Here is a 21,478-nt window from a genome sequence, read left to right on the forward strand (position 1 = left end):
TCTGGGCAACTACTTCTGTCTGGAACTACATCCCCTTCACAAACAGCTCTCCCCACACCCACCGCTGATGTCCCCTTGCTTCGCAGGGTGAGAAACACCATAATTCACACCTGAGTCTGCCTTATTTTTTATTTATTTTTATTTATTTTTAATTGTTATTTTTGAGAGGTTCTCACTATGTATCAGGTTGGACTGGAACTCACAGATTTCCCCCGCCTCTGCCTCCAGAGTGCCGAGGTGGAAGGCTGCCACGCCCAGCTCTTAACACGACATCAGGGCGATGGCCAGGCCAGCTCCTCCCTTCCTGATCTTGGGCCCTGGTGTCCCCTGACCAGCAGAAGCCTCCCTCGGCTGGGCCCTGTGCTCTGTCCTCACTGCAGCCTGTCCTGTCTTCAAGCAATGCTTATTTCTGCTGTCACAAGAAGCCCAGCCTTATCTACCCTGCTTCCCCCTGGGGAGGAGGGAGGCTCAGAATCCTCCAGCTGGTGAGTTTGGGGGAATCACTTGCACCCGCCATTAAGGCAGAAGTATAATCACATGGCTGCATATGTGCACATCTGTGTGGTCCCTTAGAAACATGCCGTAATCATCACGTGTCTAATGAGTCACTACACTGTGATTAGTCCAATGTTACACCATCACAGGGGGGATGGAGCGCAAGAAGACCCCAGTGCGTGCTGGAAACAGCTCCTCACTGGGTGATTCTAGGCGGGGCTCCGTCCTGACCACGCCCCCAGCCCCTCACTGGGGATTCTAGGCGGGCTCCGTCCTGACCACGCCCCCATCCCATCACTGGAGGATTCTAGGCGGGGCTCCACCCTGACCATAACCCCAGCTCTCAGTATGGATACCAGGTACCAAACTGGTAGAGCAGTGTGTACTTTATGCTTTTAAACTACTGAGCAAGCAGGGCGGTTGTGGCACATGCTTTTAATCCCAGCACTCTGTGAGTCAGAGGCTAGCCTCTACAGAGAGAGTTCCAGGACAGTCAGAGCTACACAGAAAAACCCTGTCTTGAGAAAAAGAGAGAGAGAGAGAGAGAGAGAGAGAGAGAGAGAGAGAGAGAGAGAGAGATTTTCTTTCCCATGGAGCCTGGATTTTACCCTCTGCACAAGAGGTACATTGAAACACATCAGGATAACCAGGCTAGGAGGCTCCTTACTGACTCCTAGATCTAGGATAGAGGCTTGGTTGGGAGCATTTTCATAAAAACAGCATTTTGAAGGCTAGCCCTGGGCTGGTGAGACGATTCAGCTGGCAAAGGAGCTCGCGGAGAAACCCAAGAACTTGAATTTGATCTCCATCATTTGAATAGAAAAGACAGAAGACCACCACCACCACCTTCTTCTTCTTCGTTTTTTTTTTTTTTTTTTTTTTTTTTTTTTTTTTTTTTTTTTTTTTTTTTTTTTTTTGTTTTTTTGTTTTTTGTTTTTTGTTTTTTTCGAGACAGGGTTTCTCTGTAGCGTTGGAGCCTGTCCTGGAACTTCCTTTGTAGACCAGGCTGGCCTCGAACTCACAGAGATCCGCCAGCCTCTGCCTCCCGAGTGCTGGGATTAAAGGCGTGCGCCACCACTGCCCGGCGACAGAAGACATTCTACACCTCCTTTGCCAAGTGTGATTTTCACTCTGGTCTTCTGTAACTTCCACAGTTAAACAGAGACTGGAGAGATTTGGAGAGCTGGCTCTGTGGTTGAGTTCCCGTTTCTCTTGCAGAAGACCTGGGTTCAATTCCCAGCACCCACTTGTCTGCTAAACGACTATCTGTAAGTCCAGTCCCAGAGTCTGTTGATCGTCCTGGGTATGAGGCAAGCACATAAGACATAGACACCTGTACAGTAAAATACTCATAAACATAAAATAATAAGTCACTCTTAAAACAAAACGGCAAAAGGGCCTGAAGTATGGCTCAGTGTTGTTTAATTTTTGTTTGATTTTTTTTTAAGACAAATTTCCTCTGTGTAAAAGCCCTGGCTGTCCCTGAGATCACTCTGTATACCAGGCTGGCCTCGAACTCACAGAGATCCACCAGCCTCTGTCTCCTGAGTGCTGGGATTAAAGGCGTGTACCAATACTGCCTGTTTTTTTTTAACTAATAATTTATTTACTTTTATTTTATATGCATTGGCGCTTTGCCTGTGTGTATGTCTGTGTGAGGGTAGTTGTGAGTGGCCGTGTGAGTCCTGCGAAATGAACTCAGGACCTGTGCAAGAGAATTTAGTGCTCTTAACCACTGAGCCATTTCTCCAGCTTGCTTATTAGTTCGTTCGTTCCTTCGTTCTTTCATTCACCGGTTCTCACGTTCCACCTTGTGAGTTCCGAACTCATGTCTTGCCCACTAGGTGGCAAGCTTCTCCAAGTGCTGTGGCATCTCATAAGCTCCCCCCTCTTTTTTTATTTCAATGTGGTAAGAAAAAGTACACTTTGTCCTACTGCAGGGGTTGCCTCTTTGGAACTTAACTCCTTCCTCGTAAACCTAGTAAGAAGGTCTCCTCTTAGTGAGGACTCCGATCCTCATTCCCACACCGGAGCTCCCGTGTCAGCACGAGGACTTCTGGCCCTTTAAGGAGCTCCGCCCCATAGCTAGCAGCCAGTCGCCTCCGATTGGTCCCGAGCGCGTCCGAGCGCAGCCGAACTTGACGCACCCGCCCGCAACCTGCCCGACGCGCCTCCCACGCGGCTTCGTAGCTTTTCAGCCAATCACCGCCGGGCGCGCCGAGACTGTTCTGCATGACTCCGCCCCTGTCAGAGACCTTGGCCAATGGGCGCATTATGCCTGGCCTCATTAGCATATGGGCGGGGCGACCGCGGGCGCTTGGTTGGAGCGACGCCGCATCCCAGGTCCCGGGAAAGTTTTTTCGGAGGTGAAAAGAGCCGGGAAGTCGGGGCCTGCGCGGGGTGGGGGCTGGGGGCCTCGGGGCGCGGCCTCCAGGACTCGATCTCTCAACAAAGGATCGCGGGGCCGCCTGCCCGAGGACCTCCCGCCCCGGGATCCGCCTCCCCCCTCGCCCCCGGGCGCCCTGGGCACTGGCCTGGGGTTCCCATCGGGGTGGCGGGCGGGACCCCCTGACCTCTGCCGGCCTCCGTTCCAGGTCCCGCCCAGAGAGGCCATGTCCCACAGCCTCCGGCAGCCAGGCGGGGCCACCGCGTGAGTGCGCCTTCCCCAGCTTGTCCCCTCCCTGGGCACCCCTGTCCCATCCTTGGGTACCCCTAGGCATGGCGTGTTTTCACCCCGGGTACTACCCCCTAAACATGCCCTGTGTGCACCCCACGGGACCCCTGCCCACCCTCGGGTACTCCTGAACCTGGCATTCCTTGTCCCCACCCTCCTGAACCCCTGGTTCAGTCCTGTCCCTGCCCCCTAGCTGCCTTATCTCCACTCTTGGGACCTCTGCCATGCCCTGTCAGTATTCACAGATTTCCGACTCTAGGGTCTCTGCTCCCCCAGAATTGCTAGGGTACCCTATGGTCTCCCTCACTACCTCATCTTGTCCCCAAGTTCCTGGACATCCCCGAACCCACCTGTCCCCAGCTTGAAATCCTTGGGCTGTTCCCGAGGTCTGCTGTGACCCTCGGGTCCTCAAACGTTGGGTCCCCCCACTCCTCCCTTTTCCTGGGCTCACGTGAGCTCCCACACACTTCTGTGATCCCCAACCACAGGAGGTGGTATGAGGGGATGCTTCCGGCATGGGGGATGACCCTCCCTGGTTTCCGTGTTCCCAAGGCCTGCAGGAGGCAAGACTCCGGGCCAGCACGGGGCCTTTGTAGTGGCTGTCAAACAGGAACGCAGCGAGGGTCCCCGTGCGGGAGAGAAGGGGTCCCAGGAGGAGGAGGTGAGTCACAGGTTCACACCATAGAGAAGCCTCCCACTGCCTAGAGGCCGCGCTCCAGCCTGCCTAGCCTGTCAGTGGCCTCGGCGCCACCCCTGGCAGGCTCAGTACCGGCCCAGGACCCCCTCTTTTGACTCTCCTGAGTTCTGACCTTTGACCTGAAGCCCAGTGCCTGAGCTAGACCCCGCCCGCACGACCCAGGGCCACGCCCACATGTCCCAGAGCTACGCCCACATGTCCCAGGGCCCCTCCCAAGTCCTCAGCTCCCTCCTGCAGCCTGTGAAGAAGAGAGGCTGGCCCAAGGGCAAGAAGAGAAAGAAGATTCTCCCCAATGGGCCCAAGGCGCCTGTCACGGGCTATGTTCGCTTTCTGAACGAGCGGCGGGAGCAGATTCGCACTCGCCACCCGGACCTGCCCTTTCCGGAGATCACCAAGATGCTGGGCGCCGAGTGGAGCAAGCTGCAGCCGGCAGAAAAGCAGGTGGGGAACGAAGGAGATGGGAGAGGCAGAGAGGAGGGCCCCTGGGGCTCCCAGCCAGGAAGGCATGCCTCATGGGTGAGTGAGATCAGTGAGTGACCCTGCCTCAAAGAACAAGGTGGAGAGTGACCGACACAAATCACACTGCTATCACACCAGCCAGGGCCTGTACGGCATTGGGAGTTCAGGGGCAGAAAGGTGAACAGAAAATGCTGGGCATCAGTTAGACGTTGAGAATGTATATTCTCCAAGAGCTGGAGGGAAGGTAGGAGCTATGGGGGGGCAGGGTCCTGGCCCTGGCTGCCTGCCTTCCTTTGGGCTATCCCTAATCTGTGGTTGCTGCCCCCTCCCAGCGGTACCTGGATGAGGCGGAGAAGGAGAAACAGCAGTACTTGAAGGAGCTGTGGGCATACCAGCAGTCAGAGGCCTACAAGGTCTGCTCGGAGAAGATCCAAGAAAACAAAATAAAAAAAGGTGAGGGGCCCTGGGTCTGCGATGAGGTGCAGAGCGCAGATACTTAGTATCAAGACGGGGTCACCGGTGTCGGTGCTGGCTTGGAGGGGACCAGGCCTACCTGAGGATGGGGACCCCCTGCACCTCCCCCCCCCCCCCCCCAGCCCTGACTGACCACGCCCTCCCTCTCCACTAGAGGACTCTGGCTCTGGACTCATGAACACACTCCTGAACGGGCACAAGGTAAGGTGCTGGCCGGAAGTACATGGGGGAGAAGGATGTTTCAAGCTGTTCAGGGCCATGTTCCGAGGAGGAAGTGATCATGACTGTTTCTGGATGTGCTCCAGTCAGAGGCAGGACTCCTGAGGGGCCACAGCAACCCTGGGATGGGGCATGACTCAGTGATGAAATCATGGCCCAGCATGCAGAGGACTCACGGCTCACATGCGCACACATACACACGCACGCACGCATGCATGCACACACACGGAGTCAATGGAAGTGTTTTTGTTTGAGAGAGGGCCTATGTAGCCCAGGCTAGCCTGGAGCTCACTGTGAGACTGAAGATGGCCTTGAATTCCTTGAATTCCGATCTTCCTGCCTTTCTCCAGTTTGGGGATGACAGGCATGGTGTGCATCCCAGAGCTCTGTGCTCTGTGCAAGCGCTCTGCCCACTCAGCTGCAGCCCTTCTCGCGCCTGACTGTGGCTGAGGTGGGCACGGCAGGGTACACCTAAGCTCCCGACACTTGGAGCTTGTGGTAGGAGGGGTGTGACAGGTTTGAACAGAGGACCTTGTGTCAAAACACGAGCTGAGCCATGGTGGCGCACGTCTTTAATCCCATCACTCGGGAGGCAGAGGCAGGAGGATCTCTGTGAGTGTGCAGCCGGCCTGGTCTACAGAGCTAGTTGCAAGACAGCCAGAGCTCAGAGAGAAACCCGGTCTCAAAAAAACAAAACAAAAAAGAACCACAAACATGAAGAGTAACGCCAATCACAGGAATAAATCTATGCACAGAGTGATTGCTTGGTGTGTACGGAGCCCTGTTCAGCACGGCTGCCCCTGAGGAGGACTGGGGTTCAATTCTTACAGCCCTTGAAGTTCCAGCTCTGTGGGAATCTGCTGTCCTCTTCTGTCCTCTGTGGGCATACACACAGACGTGCACACACACACACAAACAGAAGTAGGCTGCACTGCCACCGAGAGTAGCCCAGGAGACTCCCACCCCCAACCCCCCGCCCGGAGTCCCCATCAAACTCATTGCCATGTCCCAGGGTGTGGACTGTGATGGCTTTTCCACCTTCGACGTTCCCATCTTCACTGAAGAGTTTTTGGACCAAAACAAAGGTGAGGTTTGGCAGGTGCTGGTACCTTGGTTGGAAAGTAAGGGCTGGAGGGGACTGGGGGTCAGAGGTGAGGCCAGGGATGGAGTGCGTGTCGCGCGCCCTCCTTGCTCTTCCCAGCCCCGCCCTGGGCTCTGACTCCCTTCCCGCAGCACGTGAAGCGGAGTTGCGGCGCCTGCGGAAGATGAACGTGGCTTTCGAGGAGCAGAATGCGGTGCTGCAGCGCCACACGCAGAGCATGAGCAGCGCGCGCGAGCGTCTGGAGCAGGAGCTGGCGCTGGAGGAGCGGCGCACGCTGGCGCTGCAGCAGCAACTGCAGGCCGTGAGGCAGGCGCTCACCGCCAGCTTCGCCTCGCTGCCGGTGCCCGGTGCGCGGCCCCGCCCACAGCCCCGCCCCGCCCACCGAGCCCGCCTTCCTACGCGCTCGACCCGCTCCGCCCTTTCCCAGCACAGGCCCCTCCCCTCGCTGACCCGCTGTCCCGCAGGCACCGGGGAGACGCCGACGCTCGGGACCCTGGACTTTTACATGGCGCGACTGCACGGAGCCATCGAGCGTGACCCCGCGCAGCACGAGAGGCTGATCGCGCGCGTCAAGGAAATCCTGGCGCGAGTGGCCAGGTGCGCGGGCGGGGCGGGGAGCGGGAGTGCACGGCTCTGCCTCGCGGTCTCCATCACCCCTTTCCGTCCCACAGCGAACACCTGTGACAGAGCCCTCCAGGACCGGGAGACGCCCGTCCCCACCCGCCGAGGAAGAGGCTGGGAGTCCCGATGGGGCCGCGCCCCGTGCTGCACCTTGGGGTCTCCAGAACCCCCCTCAAATGAAGTGTCAACGCATCCCTTTAGCTTCGAATCCTAGACTCCCAGGTTGCAGAGCCCGGGCCCTCCCTGCCTTGCAGGGAGAGGAACGGAGGAGCCTCAGCCGTTTGACTTGGACACACCCCGCCCCAGGTGCAGAGCTCGACCCTAGGGCACTCACCGCAGGGCCGGGGGTCCCACTGCGCAGGCTCTGGGCGATGTGTCACAGCCAGGGGAGGCTGCAGTACAACCTCTACCCCAGTGTCTTCCATCACCCGATCCGGACTTGTAAATAAAAAGAAGTGGGATTTGCACTGAAGTTAATTTTTGCGGCTTGGGGCGAGTGGGCCTGGCCCTTCGCCTGATTCTCTCGCTACAGTGACCTCTGGTAGAGGGTCTCAGATCCTTTACTACCCTCTTATCAGGTGGGGAAACTGAGGCAGAGCTGGGCTGGGGTCTCCCATCGACCCGGCCTTCCTGAGGGTCCTTTAAGGGTTCGAGGGTGGAGTCGGGCTGGCCACTCAGTTCTCCACAGTTTCCAGACTAGGTCCTCAGCAATTTTACTGTCTTAGGAAACAGCACACGCACTTCCCCGGGTCCTCCAGCTGTCAGCTCTGTGTAGTTCCAGAAGTGCACTCATCATCCACGCCCCGTGCTTGGAGTCACGTGTCTGGCTCATTCACCAAGCACGATAGCACCGTCCCGACGCTGTGGGCCATGCCCTCTTCACGGCTGAGTAATACTCCAGTGTGCATGGTACAGTCCAATGTGCCCTGGACGGTCCAGCATGCCCCGGAACTGTCCAGTGTGCCCCGGACGGCCCAGTGTGCCCTGGGATGGTCCAGTGTGCCCCGGACGGCCCAGTGTGCCCTGGGATGGTCCAGTGTGCCCCGGGACTGTCTAGTGTGCCCTGGGTCGGTCCAGTGTGCACGGGACTGTCCAGTGTGCACGGGACTGTCCAGTGTGCCCCGGGACAGTCCAGTGTGCCCCGGGACGGTCCCGTGTGCCCGGAAATGTCCAGCATGCCGCAGGCTGTCGTGCATCACTCTGGCGAGGCCAGCCTGTGCCTCCGTCCTGTTTACACAGCAGTCGGGATGTCGCAGATAATTGTCTCGGATAACTCCGGCTTCTCCGTGAGAGAGTTCTGCCAGGGGGCTGCTTAATAATGAGAGAGTGAGACTATCTGTAAGAACGTGCACACGCATGGTGCCGAGGAACTGTCTCCCCTCCCCCACGTGTTCCAGCCCTCGCCCCAGAACCTCCAGGCATGACCGTATTAGGAATTAGGGTGATGGCGGGTGTAATTAACTCCAGGGAGGTCACGCTGGGGCAGAGCGGGCACTGTGCCAACAGAGAGTGTCTTTTCAAGAAAAGGAAAGTTGACACAGACCTAGGACTGTCAGCTGAGAAATGACAGAGGTAGAGACTGATCAATAGGCCTGCAGCCGGGGAGACAGAGTAGGGAACGCCTCTCAGAGCATGTGAGGAGGGGGGACACCCCCACTTTAGAACTGAGGGAGGGAGCTGGGCATTGGTGGTGCACACCTTTAATCCCAACAGTCGGGAGGCAGAGGCAGGTGGATCTTTGTGTTGGAAGCCAGCCTGGTCCAGGATAGCCATGGCTACACAGAGAAACCTTGTCCTAAAAAAGAGACAAAAGCAAGTAAGTAGGCAAGCAAACAAAAAAATCAACCTAACAAGCAAAAGAGCTGAGGGACAATTAATTAATTCTGAGTTTTGTTTTGTGTTAAGGCCTCATGTAGCCCAGGCTAGCCCGGAACTCACTGTGTAGCCAAGGGTGATGCAGAACTCCTCATCCTCCCCGCTGGGCCAGTGTCTCCAGGCCTAGACACTTTCTCTGTCTCTCTCTGTGTGTCTCTCTGACTCTGAAACCAGCTCTTCTGTGGCACTCTGTAAAGGGAACCTAGGAGACCCGGGCGTCTACTTTTGCCCCCCACTCCACTTCATCTGGCTCAGGTCTAGTCCACCACACACCTGCATCTCCATCCCAGCACTGGGGAGGCGGAGGCAGGAGGATCAGGAGGAGTTCCAGGCCAGCCTGCACTACCAGGAGACCCTATTTCAAAAACAAAACTTTTTTTTTAAAAAAAAAGGGGGGGGGAGATTCGGAGGGACGGGCAGCAGGTGGTCTTTGGCATAAACAGGTGAGCAAGAACTCATTGGAGGCTCTGAGGACTGAGCCCCAAAGGAGGTCGCAGCATGTGCAAGGGCCCAGGGGCAGGGAGAGGAGGGAGGCACGCGTGGCTGAGCAGAGAGGAGGGCGGTGGGCCTTGCGTGGAGCGGGGAGGGGGGCGAGCGGGGCGGGGCTCCCCGGACGCCTGGACTGCGCGTAGCGCCGGAGCCCGGGGCCTCCCCCTGTTGTTCGCGGGTCCCCAGGGAGCTGCGCGGCTGGTCACGGCGCGGTTTCACCTTCCCCCCGCGGGCGGCTCAAGTTCCCGGATCCGTTTACGCCCGGCTCGGCTGTCGCCGGCCCGGGGTGGGAGGCGCAGGACGCGGCGGACCCCGCGGACCCCGCGCGCCATGGACAGCGCTGCGCCCCGCGAGCCCGGGGCCACCGAGCCCCCCGCCCGCGCGCGCCCGCGCCTGGTGTTCCGCACACAGCTGGCGCACGGCAGCCCCACGGGCAGGATCGAGGGCTTCACCAACGTCCGCGAGCTCTATGCCAAGATCGCCGAGGCCTTCGGCATTGCGCCCACCGAGGTGAGGTCGGACCCCAGGCCCCGCCCGGGACCCATCTGCACGCCTCGCGAAAAGCCGGACGAGACCGTGTGGGTGGGGTCCCCACATCCGCCGAGGACCCGACCCAGGCGTCAGGACGCCGGCGTGGCTGGTGGGTGGGAATCAGCTCAGTGGGCAGAGTGCGCAAACGGCCAAATTCCGTCGCCCACACAGGATACAGGTGTAGTAGTGTAAGGGCTGTTACACGGTGCTGGGAAGGTGGAGGATTCAAGCTACGCAGTAAACTGGAAGGTCGGCCTGGGCTACACGAGACCCTTAAAACATCACTTTTAATTTCTTGAATTTAATTCTTCATGTTACGTTTCTAGTTGTTGTTTCTTTTCTTCCTTTTTTCTTAATTTTTTTTTTTTTCCTGAGACCAGGGTCTCACCGTGTAAACCCGACTGTCCTGGAACTTGCTCTGTAGACCAGGCTGGCCTTGAACTCACAAAGGTCCTCCTGCCTCTGCCTCCCGATTGCTGGGATTAGAGGCATGCGCCACCACTTAGTGTGTTTTTAGTTTATCGCATGTGGGGGCAGTTCCCCCTTCCACCATGTGGGCCCGGCCAGCTGGCAGCTGTCTCGCCTGCTCCAGTCCCTTTGTTAAATTAGGATAAGATCTCACTTTGTAGCCCAGGCTGGTCTGGAACTTGCTCTCTAACCCAAGCTGGCTTCTAGCTTGCAGCAATCCCCTTGCCTCAGCTCCCCAGCTTCTGTGGTTACATTGGTAAACCAGGATGCTTGAGGAAGTCTAAGACTCTCAGTCATCCTCCTGGCTCAGCCTCCTGAGTGCTGGGATGACAGACAGACACCATGCCCACAGTCAGGCCTGCCCCCTTGTTCACAGGTGAGCAGTGAGGGGAGGGGTACAGCTGTGGCTCATGGGCGCACAGGTGCCTCTGGCCTCCAAGGGGCGCCCACAGAGCCTATCTACCCCAGAAGGGTGTGCACAGGGTGGTACCTCTGATTGATTGTGGTCCCTGTCCTGTCCGGACAGATCCTGTTCTGTACCCTCAATAGTCACAAAGTGGACATGCAGAAGTTGCTTGGGGGACAGATCGGACTGGAAGACTTCATCTTTGCACACGTGCGTGGAGAGACCAAAGAGGTGGAGGTCACCAAAACAGAGGATGCTCTAGGACTGACCATCACGGACAACGGGGCCGGATACGCCTTCATCAAGGTGCCTGTGGGTGTGTGTGGTGACGTGGGTGGGTCTGGGTCTAAGGAGACTCTGGGGATCCTGGGGAGGATGGCCCGGTGGCCCCAGGAGTGACTGATTCCCCACAGAGAATCAAGGAAGGCAGCATCATCAACAGGATCGAGGCAGTGTGCGTGGGAGACAGCATTGAGGCCATCAACGACCACTCCATTGTGGGCTGCCGGCACTACGAGGTGGCCAAAATGCTGCGGGAGCTGCCCAAGTCCCAGCCCTTCACCCTGCGCCTGGTGCAGCCCCGAAGAGCCTTCGGTGAGGACCACTGCGCCCCGGGGTTGCCCCAGGGCAGGGAGAGGCAGGAAACGGTTTTCTGAGACAACAGTCTCGTAGCCCAGGTTACCCTCAACCCAGTATTTAGACAAGGATGTCGTAGAACTCCTCATCCCAGCCTGGTTTGCAATGGCTTCTTCGCGGTGTGCCAGGGATGCTCAGATGAGGAGAGGCGGTTGCTTCCAGAAGTTTCTCAAACTTGGCGATGCCAGCAGTGTTCTGGCTGTTTTCTCTGTAGTGTCCCAAGCTCTTCAGGGTGCTGAACTCACTCCTTGTCAGGAGCTCCGCAAGGTGGGAAGCCACAAACTTCCCCAAACACCACTCAGGGTCGCTTAGGAAAAGAGGGATTGTGGGCGTGGCTCCACCCTGACCACGCCCCCAGCCCCTCAACAGACTTAAGGAGCCGGAGGCAGCCAGAGCAAGACCCTGTTTACAGAAAAGAAAAAAACATAAAACAGTCCGCACAAAACAGAACACTGTGTCTGCTTTGTCCCCGCAGACATGATTGGCCAGAGAAACAGGAGCAGCAAGTGTCCCTTGGAAGCCAAAGTGAGCAGCGGGAGGGAGACACTGCGCCTGCGCTCTGGGGGCGCTGCTACCTTGGAGGAAGCGGTGAGTTCAGGGTCCGCTAGGAGTCCCATAACTAATGGTGTGGCCACAATTAACACCTTCTCCGTGGAGCCCAGAGTGCGGATGGTAGCCCAGGGCTGTCGTCCCAGCACTCAGGAGGGTGAGGCAGGAGGATGATTCAGAGCGCGGGACCCGGGTCTCTTTCCCAGCTTGTGCAACGGGTACCGGGTACCGGTTGGAAGGCGGGGAAACAGGAATGAGTCCAGATCACAAGGTCCCAGGGGTGCCAACTGTCCCTGGCCAGAAATGCAGGAGGGACCGATTGACCTCCAACTTTTTTTTTTTTGCACTTGTGTGTAGAGGCCCAAGTTTAATATCTGTGTCTTCCTTTCTCCCCAACTTTTAATTATAAAATTGCATTCATTACTCTATTACATTCTGCCTGCATAGTGTGTGTGTGTGTGTGTGTGTGTGTGTACAAGCGTGCAGAGGTCAGTGGACACCCGGGGAGTCATTTCTCCCCTCCTCCTTTACGAGGATTCTAGGGGCTGAACTGAAGTCCAACTCTCTCTCGCACAGAGCGCCTAGACAATTATAATTCTGTGTATTAATTGTACTAAATAATGGGTGTCCTTGTGAGATGTTTCACGCGCGTGTCAAGCTTGTTTGAGGGCACCCATTACCCCCCTTATCCCCTCATCGTGTCTCCCTCTCTCCCTCCCCCCAAGACCTCCTCCTCCACTCACCTCTTCTTTTTTTTTTTCAAGACAGGGTTTCTCTGTATAGCCCGAGCTGAGCTGTCCTGGAACTAGCTCTCGTAGACCAGACTGGGGCTCAAACTCACAGAGATCCTCTGCCTCTGTCTCCTAGAGTGCTGGGGTTAAAGGCATGTGCCACCACCGCCCTGCCCACACACCTCTTTTTAATGTCACGTGATTTACTTCAGGGACTGAATAGCAACAGCCGCACCACTGAAGAAAGTGTTGCTTACACAGTCGGCCTCCTTGGGGCGGGTCGCCCAGCCCCTCCCCTTTGCTGTCTATCCTCAATCCATCCGGAGGGCGTCACCCCTAGCCCACTCACCCATCAATCCTTAGGCTCGCGGGTCCGGCAGCCCTTTCCCCTAGCAACCACCAAAGGTTTATCAACCCTGGTCCTGCCCGTCTCTCACCCGGCCACTCACTTGTCCGCAGCCCAACGACTTGGAGGTGGCGGCGGCGCGCAGGGTGGATGACCTGCTGGAGAGCTACATGGGCATCCGGGACCCCGAGCTGGGTAAGCGGCGCGGGTAAGCGCGGGGTCCCCAGCGTGGGCTGGGGGCGGGAGTATGCGCCCGAGCTGACAGTTGGTTCCGTCGATGCGTCTGTCTGTCCTGTCCCTCTGTCCATCCCATCCCTCTGTCCGTCCGTCCTTCCATCTGTCCGATCCCGCAGCAGCTGCAGTGGTGGAGACTGCCCGGAGCGCAGCGGGAGCCCAGGCCTTTGCGCGCGGCCTGGACGCCGTTCTGGGCGAGTTCGCCTTCCCGGACGAGTTTGTGGTAGAGGTGTGGGCAGCCATCGGCGAGGCCCAGGACGCCTGTGGCTAGCATGTGCAGGGGTCCGAAGCCCTGGGCCCAGCCCCCTGCCACAACGCCGCTCCAGGACCCAGGACAGCCCTGATACCCAGGCTGGTTCTAGAACCCGGCCCAATTCTGGAACCCAGGCCCACCCCAAGACCCAACCTGGCTCTCGAACCAAACCCAGTTCTGTAACCCAGGTCAGGTCTGGGGCCCAGCCTAGTTCTAGCACCCAGGTCAGCTCTGAGACCCAGTTGGAATTCCAGCCGACGTCTGGAGCCCAGTTCAGGCCTGAGGCCCAGTCTAGCTCTAGAACTAAAACTAAGGCCTGGTCCAGCTCTAGAATTGAGCACAGCTCTGTAACCCAGACCTACCCCGAGGCCCAGGCCTACCCTGAGGTTCAACCCACTTCTAGCACCCAGGTCAGCTCTGAGACCCAGCCAGGCTGTAGAACCCAATCTAGTCCTGGGACACAGCCTGGTTCTAGAACCCACGGCAGTCCTGAGGCTCAGACCAGCTCCGGAACCAAGGGCAGTCCTGGGGCTGAGCCCTGTTCTAGAACCCACCCTGAATTTGAATTCGAGTCCAGCCCTAGAACCCAGGCTGGTTCCAAGGCCAGACCTAGTACCAGAGCCCAGGGCGGTTCTGAAGACCACACCAGCCCAGAGACCAAACCCAGACCTAGAACCCAGGGCAACTCCCAGGTCAAATTCTGTTCTGAAATCAAGGCTGCTTCTAGAATACAGTCAGGCCCTGAGGGTGGGCCGGGTTCTAGAACTCAGGCCCACCCAGATAGAAATTCTGGCTCTAGAGCCCAGCTGGGCCTGGGGTCTAACCCTGATGCTGGAGCCCAGGTCCCCCGGCCAAGTCCTGCCCCACAGCCCCACTCCAGAACCCAGACAAGTGTTAAGACCCAGCTGGGCTCAGAGCTCCATCCCAACTCTGAATCCCCGCCCAGTTATGAAACAGTCGCCACCACCGTAGCCTGGCCCTTTCTTAACGTTTGGAGCGACTCTGGAGGACCAGCTAGCTCGGGAGCCCAGGCAAGGTCCACCAAGCCGCCGGCTGTTGGAACCCGAGCCAGCTCCACTAGCCTGCCATCTTCCCAACCGCTGCCCCAAGCAGGCAGCCAGAGCCGTGCTACAACAGAGTCCAGACTCAGACCCCAGCCCTGCTCCCCAGTCTTGCCCCCCAGCACCTCCCAGCACCCTGCACCCCAGGCTGGCTCCAGTGGTGAGTCAGAGGCTGAGGATCAACCAGCGGGGGGAAGCCAGCCTGTTGTGACGGCTGGGCCCCACTCCCAAATGACCTCCATCTCCCATGGGAGGCCCGGCACCAGGGTGCTGGGCGTCCAGCCCTCCTCATCCAGAAGTCATGCCGGCTCCAGGGCACTGTCTAACTCGGGGACCCAGACAAACTTCCACGCCTGGCCCAGCTCCGGAGCCCACGTAGGTGTGGCCAGTCATGGAGGGTCTCAGCCTCGGCCACTGGCTGAGAAGGAGCCCAGCTCCAGAGCCCAGTCTAGTTCTGGGGGCAGATCCGGTGCAGGCTCCCGAAACCAGCATCTGAGGACAGCTGGAGCCAGCTGTGCCCCCCAGCTAGACGCTGGACAGAGGCTTGACTCTGGAGCCCACTCGGTCTCTAGAACCCAATTCCCTCCTCAGGTTCCAGTGTGCGCTGGAGCCCAGGCAGGTGCCGCAGAGGCCTCGCGCCTCAGGACCCAGCCAGGCCCTAGCCCTGGCGGTTCCGGAAGCTGGCCCTGCTTCGGAGCCCATCTTCCCAGCTCTAAAGACAAACCCCGACTCCAGACCCCAGGCCTCGAGCCTATAATACAGTCTGATCTCCCCGCCCAACCTCAGCCTCCAAGCCCACCACTCACAAGAGCCCCCACTCCTGCCCCAAGCAAGGTGGCTGGTCCTCAGCCTCAAGATGGAAGCCGGGCCACAGCCTGCCCTGGGTCACAAGCCCCCACCACTCCCCAGAAGCCAGCCCTTTCACCCAAGCCCCAGATGGGACCCCAGAAGTCCTTGCGCCCCATATACGTCCCTCCTAGCCCCTTCCCAGGGCCCCTCCCCCACCAGGGGTAGCCGGGCTGGAGTTGTCCCCTGGGCAAGATGGTGGAACTGAGGCTTGGGTTTCAGGAGCCTGGCTGCGAACCTTGAGTAAGAGGATCCGACCATATAAGTGGGGGGGGGGGGAGGCTCCCTGGGGACCTTGGTAGTGAATAAAGCCTCGAATCCCCACAGCCCCATCTCAGTGAGTGGTTTGCATCGAGCTGCGGGGGAGTGGGGCGAGCGGACAGCACGCTAGGCTGGGCACCTGCTGCAAGCCTCAGATGTGCACCACCGGGCCATTTAACCGTTTATTGAGCAAGTGCATTGGGTGGCCACGGGGGAGGGGGGGCTCCGGACCTGGCTGTGGGGACCCCAATGGATACTTCCAACACCCAAGGTCGATGACCCTTGAGTCCAGACCAGAGGAACATGAAGCTTGGTGTCTCAGACCCAGGCTATGGCAAGGTGGGGGACGCCCCCACTCAGGCTCCGGGTCTCGCTCGTCCCCACATCCCCAGGTTGTCCTGGGAGGAGTCTGGGGATTCAGGGAGGACATCCCTAAGTTAGGGGCTCCCCTCTTTAGTCCACAGAGCACTCGGGCTCTTGGGATAGCACACGGGATAGTCACCAAGGACCTGAAGTTTGAGTGATGCTGTCCTTCAGGGCCCACTGGGCGGGGCCTGGGCTGGGGGAGGGTGCAAGGTCAGAGCCCGGAGCCTTGAACTGAGCCGTGGGTGCAGGCGCCGAAGCACGGACCTACGAAACAGGATGTAGACCCAGGGGTCCAAGATCTGGTTCCACGTGGCCACGCGCAGGTAAATGAGTAGCTGGTGCTCCGTGGCCCGCAACAGCTGCCCAGAGGAGCTCATGACAGGCGGCGTCTGCAGCAAGGTCTGTGCGATAAAGACCTGCAAGAGCAGAGAGGGCTGTGCTGTGTGACCTTGGGGGAGCGGGACAACCTCTCTGAGCTGCTGCTATAGGACCCAGGAAGGAGTACAGGCTTTTGGCTCATGTCCTAGCTGGTAACTTGGCTCAAAGCAGTAGCGCACCCAGCACCAGGTTCCGACCTTTTGACCTTTTATTCGTTCTCTGTGTAGGCCAAGATGTCCTGGAATTCACTCTGTAGACCAGGCTGGCCTCGAACTCACAGCCTGCCTCTGCCTCCCAAGTGCTGGGATTAAAGGTGTGCGCCACCATGTTTTAGTTTTAGACAGAGTCTGGTCAGTTGCCCAGGCTGGCCTGAGACTTAATCCTGAGTGCCTGGGCCACACGCCTGCTATTCAGGCCCAGAGGTGAATCTGCTTTGTACTGGGGAAGCCTGTATACAGTCGGCACATCATAAATGTCTGCTGAAGGAATAACACCAAAGAAATAAAACAAAAGGTCTTGTGCCCATGTTATAGTGGGGCTCCTCCTACCAGCCGGACTCCATCTATACAGGAGTCCACGGGGCAGCCAGGGGACACGCGTGGTCCGGCCATGCTATCTAGAACGTGTTTTCCTCTTATTCAAAGTCCTACCCCGGAGTGCCCAAGCCCAGACACATCTTCCTGTGGCTGACCCTAGAGGCCTGGAGGGTGTGAACCCAGGGCTGCTCTCCTCCCCACCCCCCACCCCCGCCCGGGAACTCACCAGCAGGGGCATCCAGCACACGGTGGCCACCACCATGATGCCCACCAGCTGCACCATCATCTCCACCTCGCAGTCCCGCGGGCGCTGGCGCGCGGCCTCGCGGTCATGGTAGACGCGGCAGAGCGTGGCCACGCTCACGGTGTTGAGCAGGAAGGACAGCCCGACGGACAGGCCGCCGAGCAGCGCGAACAGCAGGCCGAAGGCCACGTCTTCGCGCCGCGCGCCCAGCGTCAGGAAGCACCAGGAGCCCGGCCACTGCACCGAGTAGCGGCCGAGCCCCAGCAGCGGCAGCAGCCCGAGCGCCAGCGCCGCCAGCCACACGAGCGCCACGGTGGCCCAGGCGCGACGCCCGGGGGCCGCGGGCCGCCAGAAGGGTCGCGTGATGCCCACGAAGCGCTCCGAGGCCATGGCGGCGCCCAGCAGCAGCGGGCACAGCCCGAAGAAGACCATGGCCACCCCCATGAAGTGGCAGAGGCGGCAGCCGGGGTCGGCCGCCTGCCAGGCGAAGAGCGCCGCGTGCTGCGCCACCACGATGGCGCCGGTGACCAGCAGCCCCAGGAAGTCGGTGAGGACCAGGCCGCACAGCAGCGTGAGGAAGGACGAGCGCGGCGCGGGCGCCCCGGCCAGCGCGCTCAGGGCCAGCAGGTTGGAACCCAGGCCCAGCACGCAGAAGGACGCGGCGAACCAGGGCGACGCGATGAGGCGCCGCTCCTGCGCGGTGATGGTGGCGTTCATCGGCCTGAAGCACGGCCCGGGGAGGCTGCCGTTGGGCCACATGGCTCCCAAGCTGACCGGGGCGTCACCACCCCATCGGGCGACCTGGGGAGACGAGGTGGACGAGGTGGTGAGCGCCCCGGCCTCCTGCGTCCTGACGTCCTGCAGCAGCTCCGGGGTGGGGTGCAGAGCTGGACCTCAGTTTCCCCCTCCATCGCCCTGGCCCGGTTCGGTACCTGCCCCGAGGCCAGCTCACGGGAATGGCCCTCGCCATTCCTCCGCGTTCCTCACGTCACTTTTATAATAAGAAAGGAACCAGAAGCTCTCGTTCCATTTTGGGAACAAGAAAAACCCAAGCTAACAGGGACACATCCCCGGGGACGACGGCAGGGCCACGTCACAGAACCGAGCCAGTCTGGACCTGGCGTCTGTTCTACAGCCTGGTCCCTCCCAGTGCCGGGAGCGTCCGAGGCAGGAGGATGGCTGTGAGTTTAAGCTACACAGAGAGATAAAAAGCCCAGACTGGAGACAGGTGGGCACTTGCCAATGTCTAATAACAGCCTCAGGCCGACGAGCAGTCCGTGTGATCCTCCTGCCTCAGACTCCTGGTGTGAACCATGTTTGGTCTTTTCCCTTAGTTTTGATTTTTTCGTGTTTAACATTGTTCATTTACATGTGGGGGTGTGCATGGGGGCCTGGAGGTCAGAGGATAACTTGCAGGAAGCGACGGCCTCTCCTCTCTGAGCCATTGCCAGCCCTTGGTGCTCTCTTTTTCTTCCTCCCCTGAGGCCCCCTCCCCTCCCACTGAGTTCTAAGGTTTTGCTTTAATTTTTGTGACAGAGTTTCTCTGTAGCTTTGGAGCCTGTCTTGGAACTAGCTGTTGTAGACCAGGCTGGTCTCGAACTCACAGACATCTGCCTGCCTCTGTCTCCCGAGTGCTGGGATTAAAGGTATGCGCCACCACCACCTAGCTGAGTTCTGGGGTTTTAACGGTTGGCCATTTAGGGTTCAGGAACCCCGTTCTTGTTCTCGTGTTATTGCAGAGACTCAGTTTCCCCTCCTGTAAAGTCTGCTGATGCTGAGAACGATTATCTTTTATGTCCACTCCTGGTACACAGAAGGTGCTCAATTCATGCAGCCCAGAATGCTCCAGGCAGACAGGAGCAGTTCCCTGCCTCACTCCCATCTCATCCCCAGGCCACCGACTGAATGGGCCTTCCAGGGCCATCGAGGAGGGGAAACTGAGGCTGGTGCCGCCCTGGCTCTGAGACACTGTGCACGTGTTTGAGTTTCTGTGACCCCAGCACTCCACCCCCCTACCCCTGCAAGGCAGGTCTACATCAGTGGCTGCCGCCTCCTCTGTCCCTGTCTTTGGCCCAGCCTTAACTCTGGGTCCCTCATGTTTGCTGTGCCCGGAGCAAGCCCCCCTCTCTGCCCAGTGCTTCAGCCTGCTGAATTCTGCACCGAGGATGGCGGTTTCCAGTCTCCCCTCTGCCTGGTGCTCCCTCCCCTGGGGTTCAGGTGATAATGGCAGGCTCAAGTTGCCCAGGCCAGACCTGATGCAGGGCCTGGCAGCCTCCCAGGCTGTGGGTTCCCAGGGAGCTCGGCAGCCTTTCTGCGCCCTTCGGATTCCACAGCGGCAGGGAGCTCCGGGCCTGGGAACTCACCGAGATCCTCACCTCCAGCCCCACTGTGATGAGAAGCACAGGCCTCCCTCTGCTGCACCTGACCCCGTGTGCCCGAGGATCCTCGAATCCTGTGGTCCTGAGTCCTGGGGTGTGGGGTGGGTGGCAGAGCCCAGCCAGGGCGGCTCTGTGTCTCCACTCGGGTCTGTGATGGAGCCTCGTCCTTGTCATGTGTGCACCCTGGGGCACTGCTCCCTGTTCCTTGAGGCCCAGGCATTGGTGGCTGGAACTCAGCCACCAATGTGGAATGTGTTGTGTGGCTGGGTTCTAAGCGCCAGGCCCCTCCCCCCTCCTCTCAGCCCATCCATCTCCCTCAAGTCTCTGCACGAGCCTCAGAGCAGCCTGGGCCCTCCAAGTCTCCACCCCACGGCCACTGGGCACAGCCTCAGCGTCCCCCGTACAATGAATCCGTACCCCCTCTCCCTCGTGACTTTCTGCTAACACCAGGATGGGCAGAGCTCCTGAGGCCAAGCCTTGGCCCTCGCTGTGGCCAGAGGAGACTCTGCCAACACCCCAGACACCTGGTGTGGTGCCCCACACCCCCCACAGACCCTCAGGGCTCACCACGGGCTGTGTCTCTCCCTCCCACAGGGCTGCTTCCTGTTTGTGCTGAAGCCCAGGGTGCAGGTTTCATCTCTACTGAAGTGTGGTTCAGCGGAGGCTCGGGCCTGGGCCTCAGTTTTCCGGTGTTCATTGAATGGGTACCAGGAGATGAGGCCCGAGCTGAGCCCATGTGTGTCCACAGGCATACACACACGCTAAGTCACACGCCACAGTCCCCAGCTCCATCCCTGCCTGAGCATCTTGGACTGGCCTGGCCCAGACTCAGGGAACCGGGATGCCCATGGGTCGCCAAGGGAACTACATCTGTGCACTGGACCACTGGAGCAAAGACCGCACCCGGGATTCCCTCCAGGGAACTTGGAGACCTGGCGGCTGTCACCACACCCCAGGGAATGTGGTTCAGCAGAGAGGTCAATGGGTCTGGGCTCCCAGCGCAGCTCACCTCGGCAGTCAGTGCTAGGTCTCATGGGGGGGGCACTCACCGCAGGGTCAGTACCAGGGTGTCGTGGCGGTGGTGTCCCAGGAGCAGAGAGAGAGCAGGGAGCAAAGCCCCTTGGGGAAACCGAGTCACTGGCTGAAGACAGGTCCCGACAGGGGCCCTGGGGCTGTGGGCGGATGGTGTAGCGCTGAGGACTCCCAGGGGCACGAAGCTGGGGGGTTGTGACAGTGAGGCCAGCTCCCACCACGCCCTGTCTCCATCTGTCTTTCTGCCTGTCTGTCTCTCGCCAGCCCCGCCCCCTGCTCTGGCCTCGCCCCGCAGCCGGGTGCTTTGGTAGGGTGGGAACTGGGCAGGGCACAAGGGTGCTGCTGAGGTCGGTTGTTGACAGGCCACTGACCCAGAGGCCCAGGCCAGTGCGTGCGGGAAGAGCTGAGGGCAGGATGGGGCAGGTCCTGGCAAGACAGCAACCAGGCGTCTTCCAGGAGACTCGGGAGGGCCAAGGTCCGGCTGCTGGGGCCACAGGGCTGGAGAGGGGGCGGCGGGGGAGGGGTGCTGTGTGGGAGGCCAGATATCAGGCTGCCCCAGAGATGGAGCAGACTTGGGGACCCCTCCCCCCAGCCCATGCTGCCCCAGAGATGGAGCAGACTTGGGGACCCCTCCCCCCAGCCCATGCTGCCCCAGAGATGGAGCAGACTTGGGGACCCCTCCCCCCAGCCCATGCTGCCCCAGAGATGGAGCAGACTTGGGGACCCCTCCCCCCAGCCCATGAAGTTCTGCTGTGTAGTCTAGTGAGCCGGGCCCTGAAGGGACGGATTGCTGGGCCTGGGAGGCGACCTTGGGCCTCTTTGGCCTCAGTTTGGTGGGGACCAGGATGCCCGGCCTAGCCGTGACCCCAACCCACCCAGTTCCACAGCCGGTCTAAGGTCAGCCGGGCTCTCAGCAGCCGGAAGCCCCTTCCCTGATGCCCTGCCCCTTACCCTTCCGGTTTCACTCCTGGGGGCTCTTCCGGCCCATCCCATTATTCAGCCATGAACCCTAACTTGCCTCTTTCCTGGTCAGGGGCTGGCTCCAAGCCTCTTGTAGCTCCTTTCTGTCCTCTCCCAGTGCTTTCCTACCCCAGATTTCTATGGTTAGGGCCAAGCC

The 21,478-nt window shown here is 59.4% G+C and overlaps 3 protein-coding genes across 8 annotated transcripts; 2 read left to right on the forward strand and 1 right to left on the reverse strand.

The window, feature by feature from the left end:
* Positions 1-2,781: 2,781 nt before the first annotated feature.
* Positions 2,782-7,208, forward strand: Hmg20b (high mobility group 20B). 2 transcript variants are annotated; one of them, XM_050123504.1, is made up of 10 exons: positions 2,782-2,861; positions 3,090-3,145; positions 3,722-3,830; positions 4,104-4,307; positions 4,658-4,778; positions 4,954-5,000; positions 6,031-6,103; positions 6,252-6,467; positions 6,585-6,717; positions 6,792-7,208. In XM_050123504.1, the coding sequence occupies exons 1-10, from the start codon at positions 2,790-2,792 to the stop codon at positions 6,802-6,804; spliced, it is 1,044 nt and encodes a 347-aa protein (XP_049979461.1). In that variant the 5' UTR covers positions 2,782-2,789; the 3' UTR covers positions 6,805-7,208. The 2 variants fall into 2 exon arrangements, with proteins under 2 accessions (XP_049979461.1, XP_049979462.1); XM_050123505.1 differs by lacking the exon at positions 2,782-2,861 and having other exon boundaries at positions 2,868-3,145.
* Positions 7,209-8,565: 1,357 nt separating this feature from the next.
* Gipc3 (GIPC PDZ domain containing family member 3) lies at positions 8,566-15,485 on the forward strand. 3 transcript variants are annotated; one of them, XM_050123497.1, is made up of 6 exons: positions 8,566-9,615; positions 10,631-10,816; positions 10,924-11,104; positions 11,622-11,734; positions 12,886-12,980; positions 13,126-15,485. In XM_050123497.1, exons 1-6 carry the CDS (start codon positions 9,115-9,117, stop codon positions 15,332-15,334), a joined length of 3,285 nt encoding a protein of 1,094 aa, XP_049979454.1. In that variant the 5' UTR covers positions 8,566-9,114; the 3' UTR covers positions 15,335-15,485. The 3 variants fall into 3 exon arrangements, with proteins under 3 accessions (XP_049979454.1, XP_049979456.1, XP_049979455.1); XM_050123499.1 differs by having other exon boundaries at positions 8,568-9,615; positions 12,886-12,967; positions 13,129-13,417; XM_050123498.1 differs by having other exon boundaries at positions 8,573-9,615; positions 12,886-12,967; positions 13,126-13,417.
* Positions 15,486-15,612: 127 nt separating this feature from the next.
* Positions 15,613-20,722, reverse strand: Tbxa2r (thromboxane A2 receptor). Of its 3 annotated transcripts, none has more exons than XM_050123503.1 (3): positions 20,379-20,722; positions 16,934-17,752; positions 15,613-16,209 (listed from the first exon to the last, which is right to left on the reverse strand). In XM_050123503.1, the coding sequence occupies exons 2-3, from the start codon at positions 17,708-17,710 to the stop codon at positions 15,961-15,963; spliced, it is 1,026 nt and encodes a 341-aa protein (XP_049979460.1). In that variant the 5' UTR covers positions 17,711-17,752; positions 20,379-20,722; the 3' UTR covers positions 15,613-15,960. The 3 variants fall into 3 exon arrangements, with proteins under 3 accessions (XP_049979460.1, XP_049979459.1, XP_049979457.1); XM_050123502.1 differs by lacking the exon at positions 20,379-20,722 and adding an exon at positions 19,327-19,625; XM_050123500.1 differs by lacking the exon at positions 20,379-20,722 and adding an exon at positions 19,315-19,625.
* Positions 20,723-21,478: the final 756 nt, after the last annotated feature.

The sequence above is a fragment of the Alexandromys fortis genome, unplaced genomic scaffold (genome assembly GCF_014885135.2).
Source record: "Alexandromys fortis isolate MF-2015 unplaced genomic scaffold, M_Fortis_MF-2015_v1.1 scaffold_221, whole genome shotgun sequence".
In the NCBI taxonomy this organism is placed as follows: domain Eukaryota; kingdom Metazoa; phylum Chordata; class Mammalia; order Rodentia; family Cricetidae; genus Alexandromys; species Alexandromys fortis.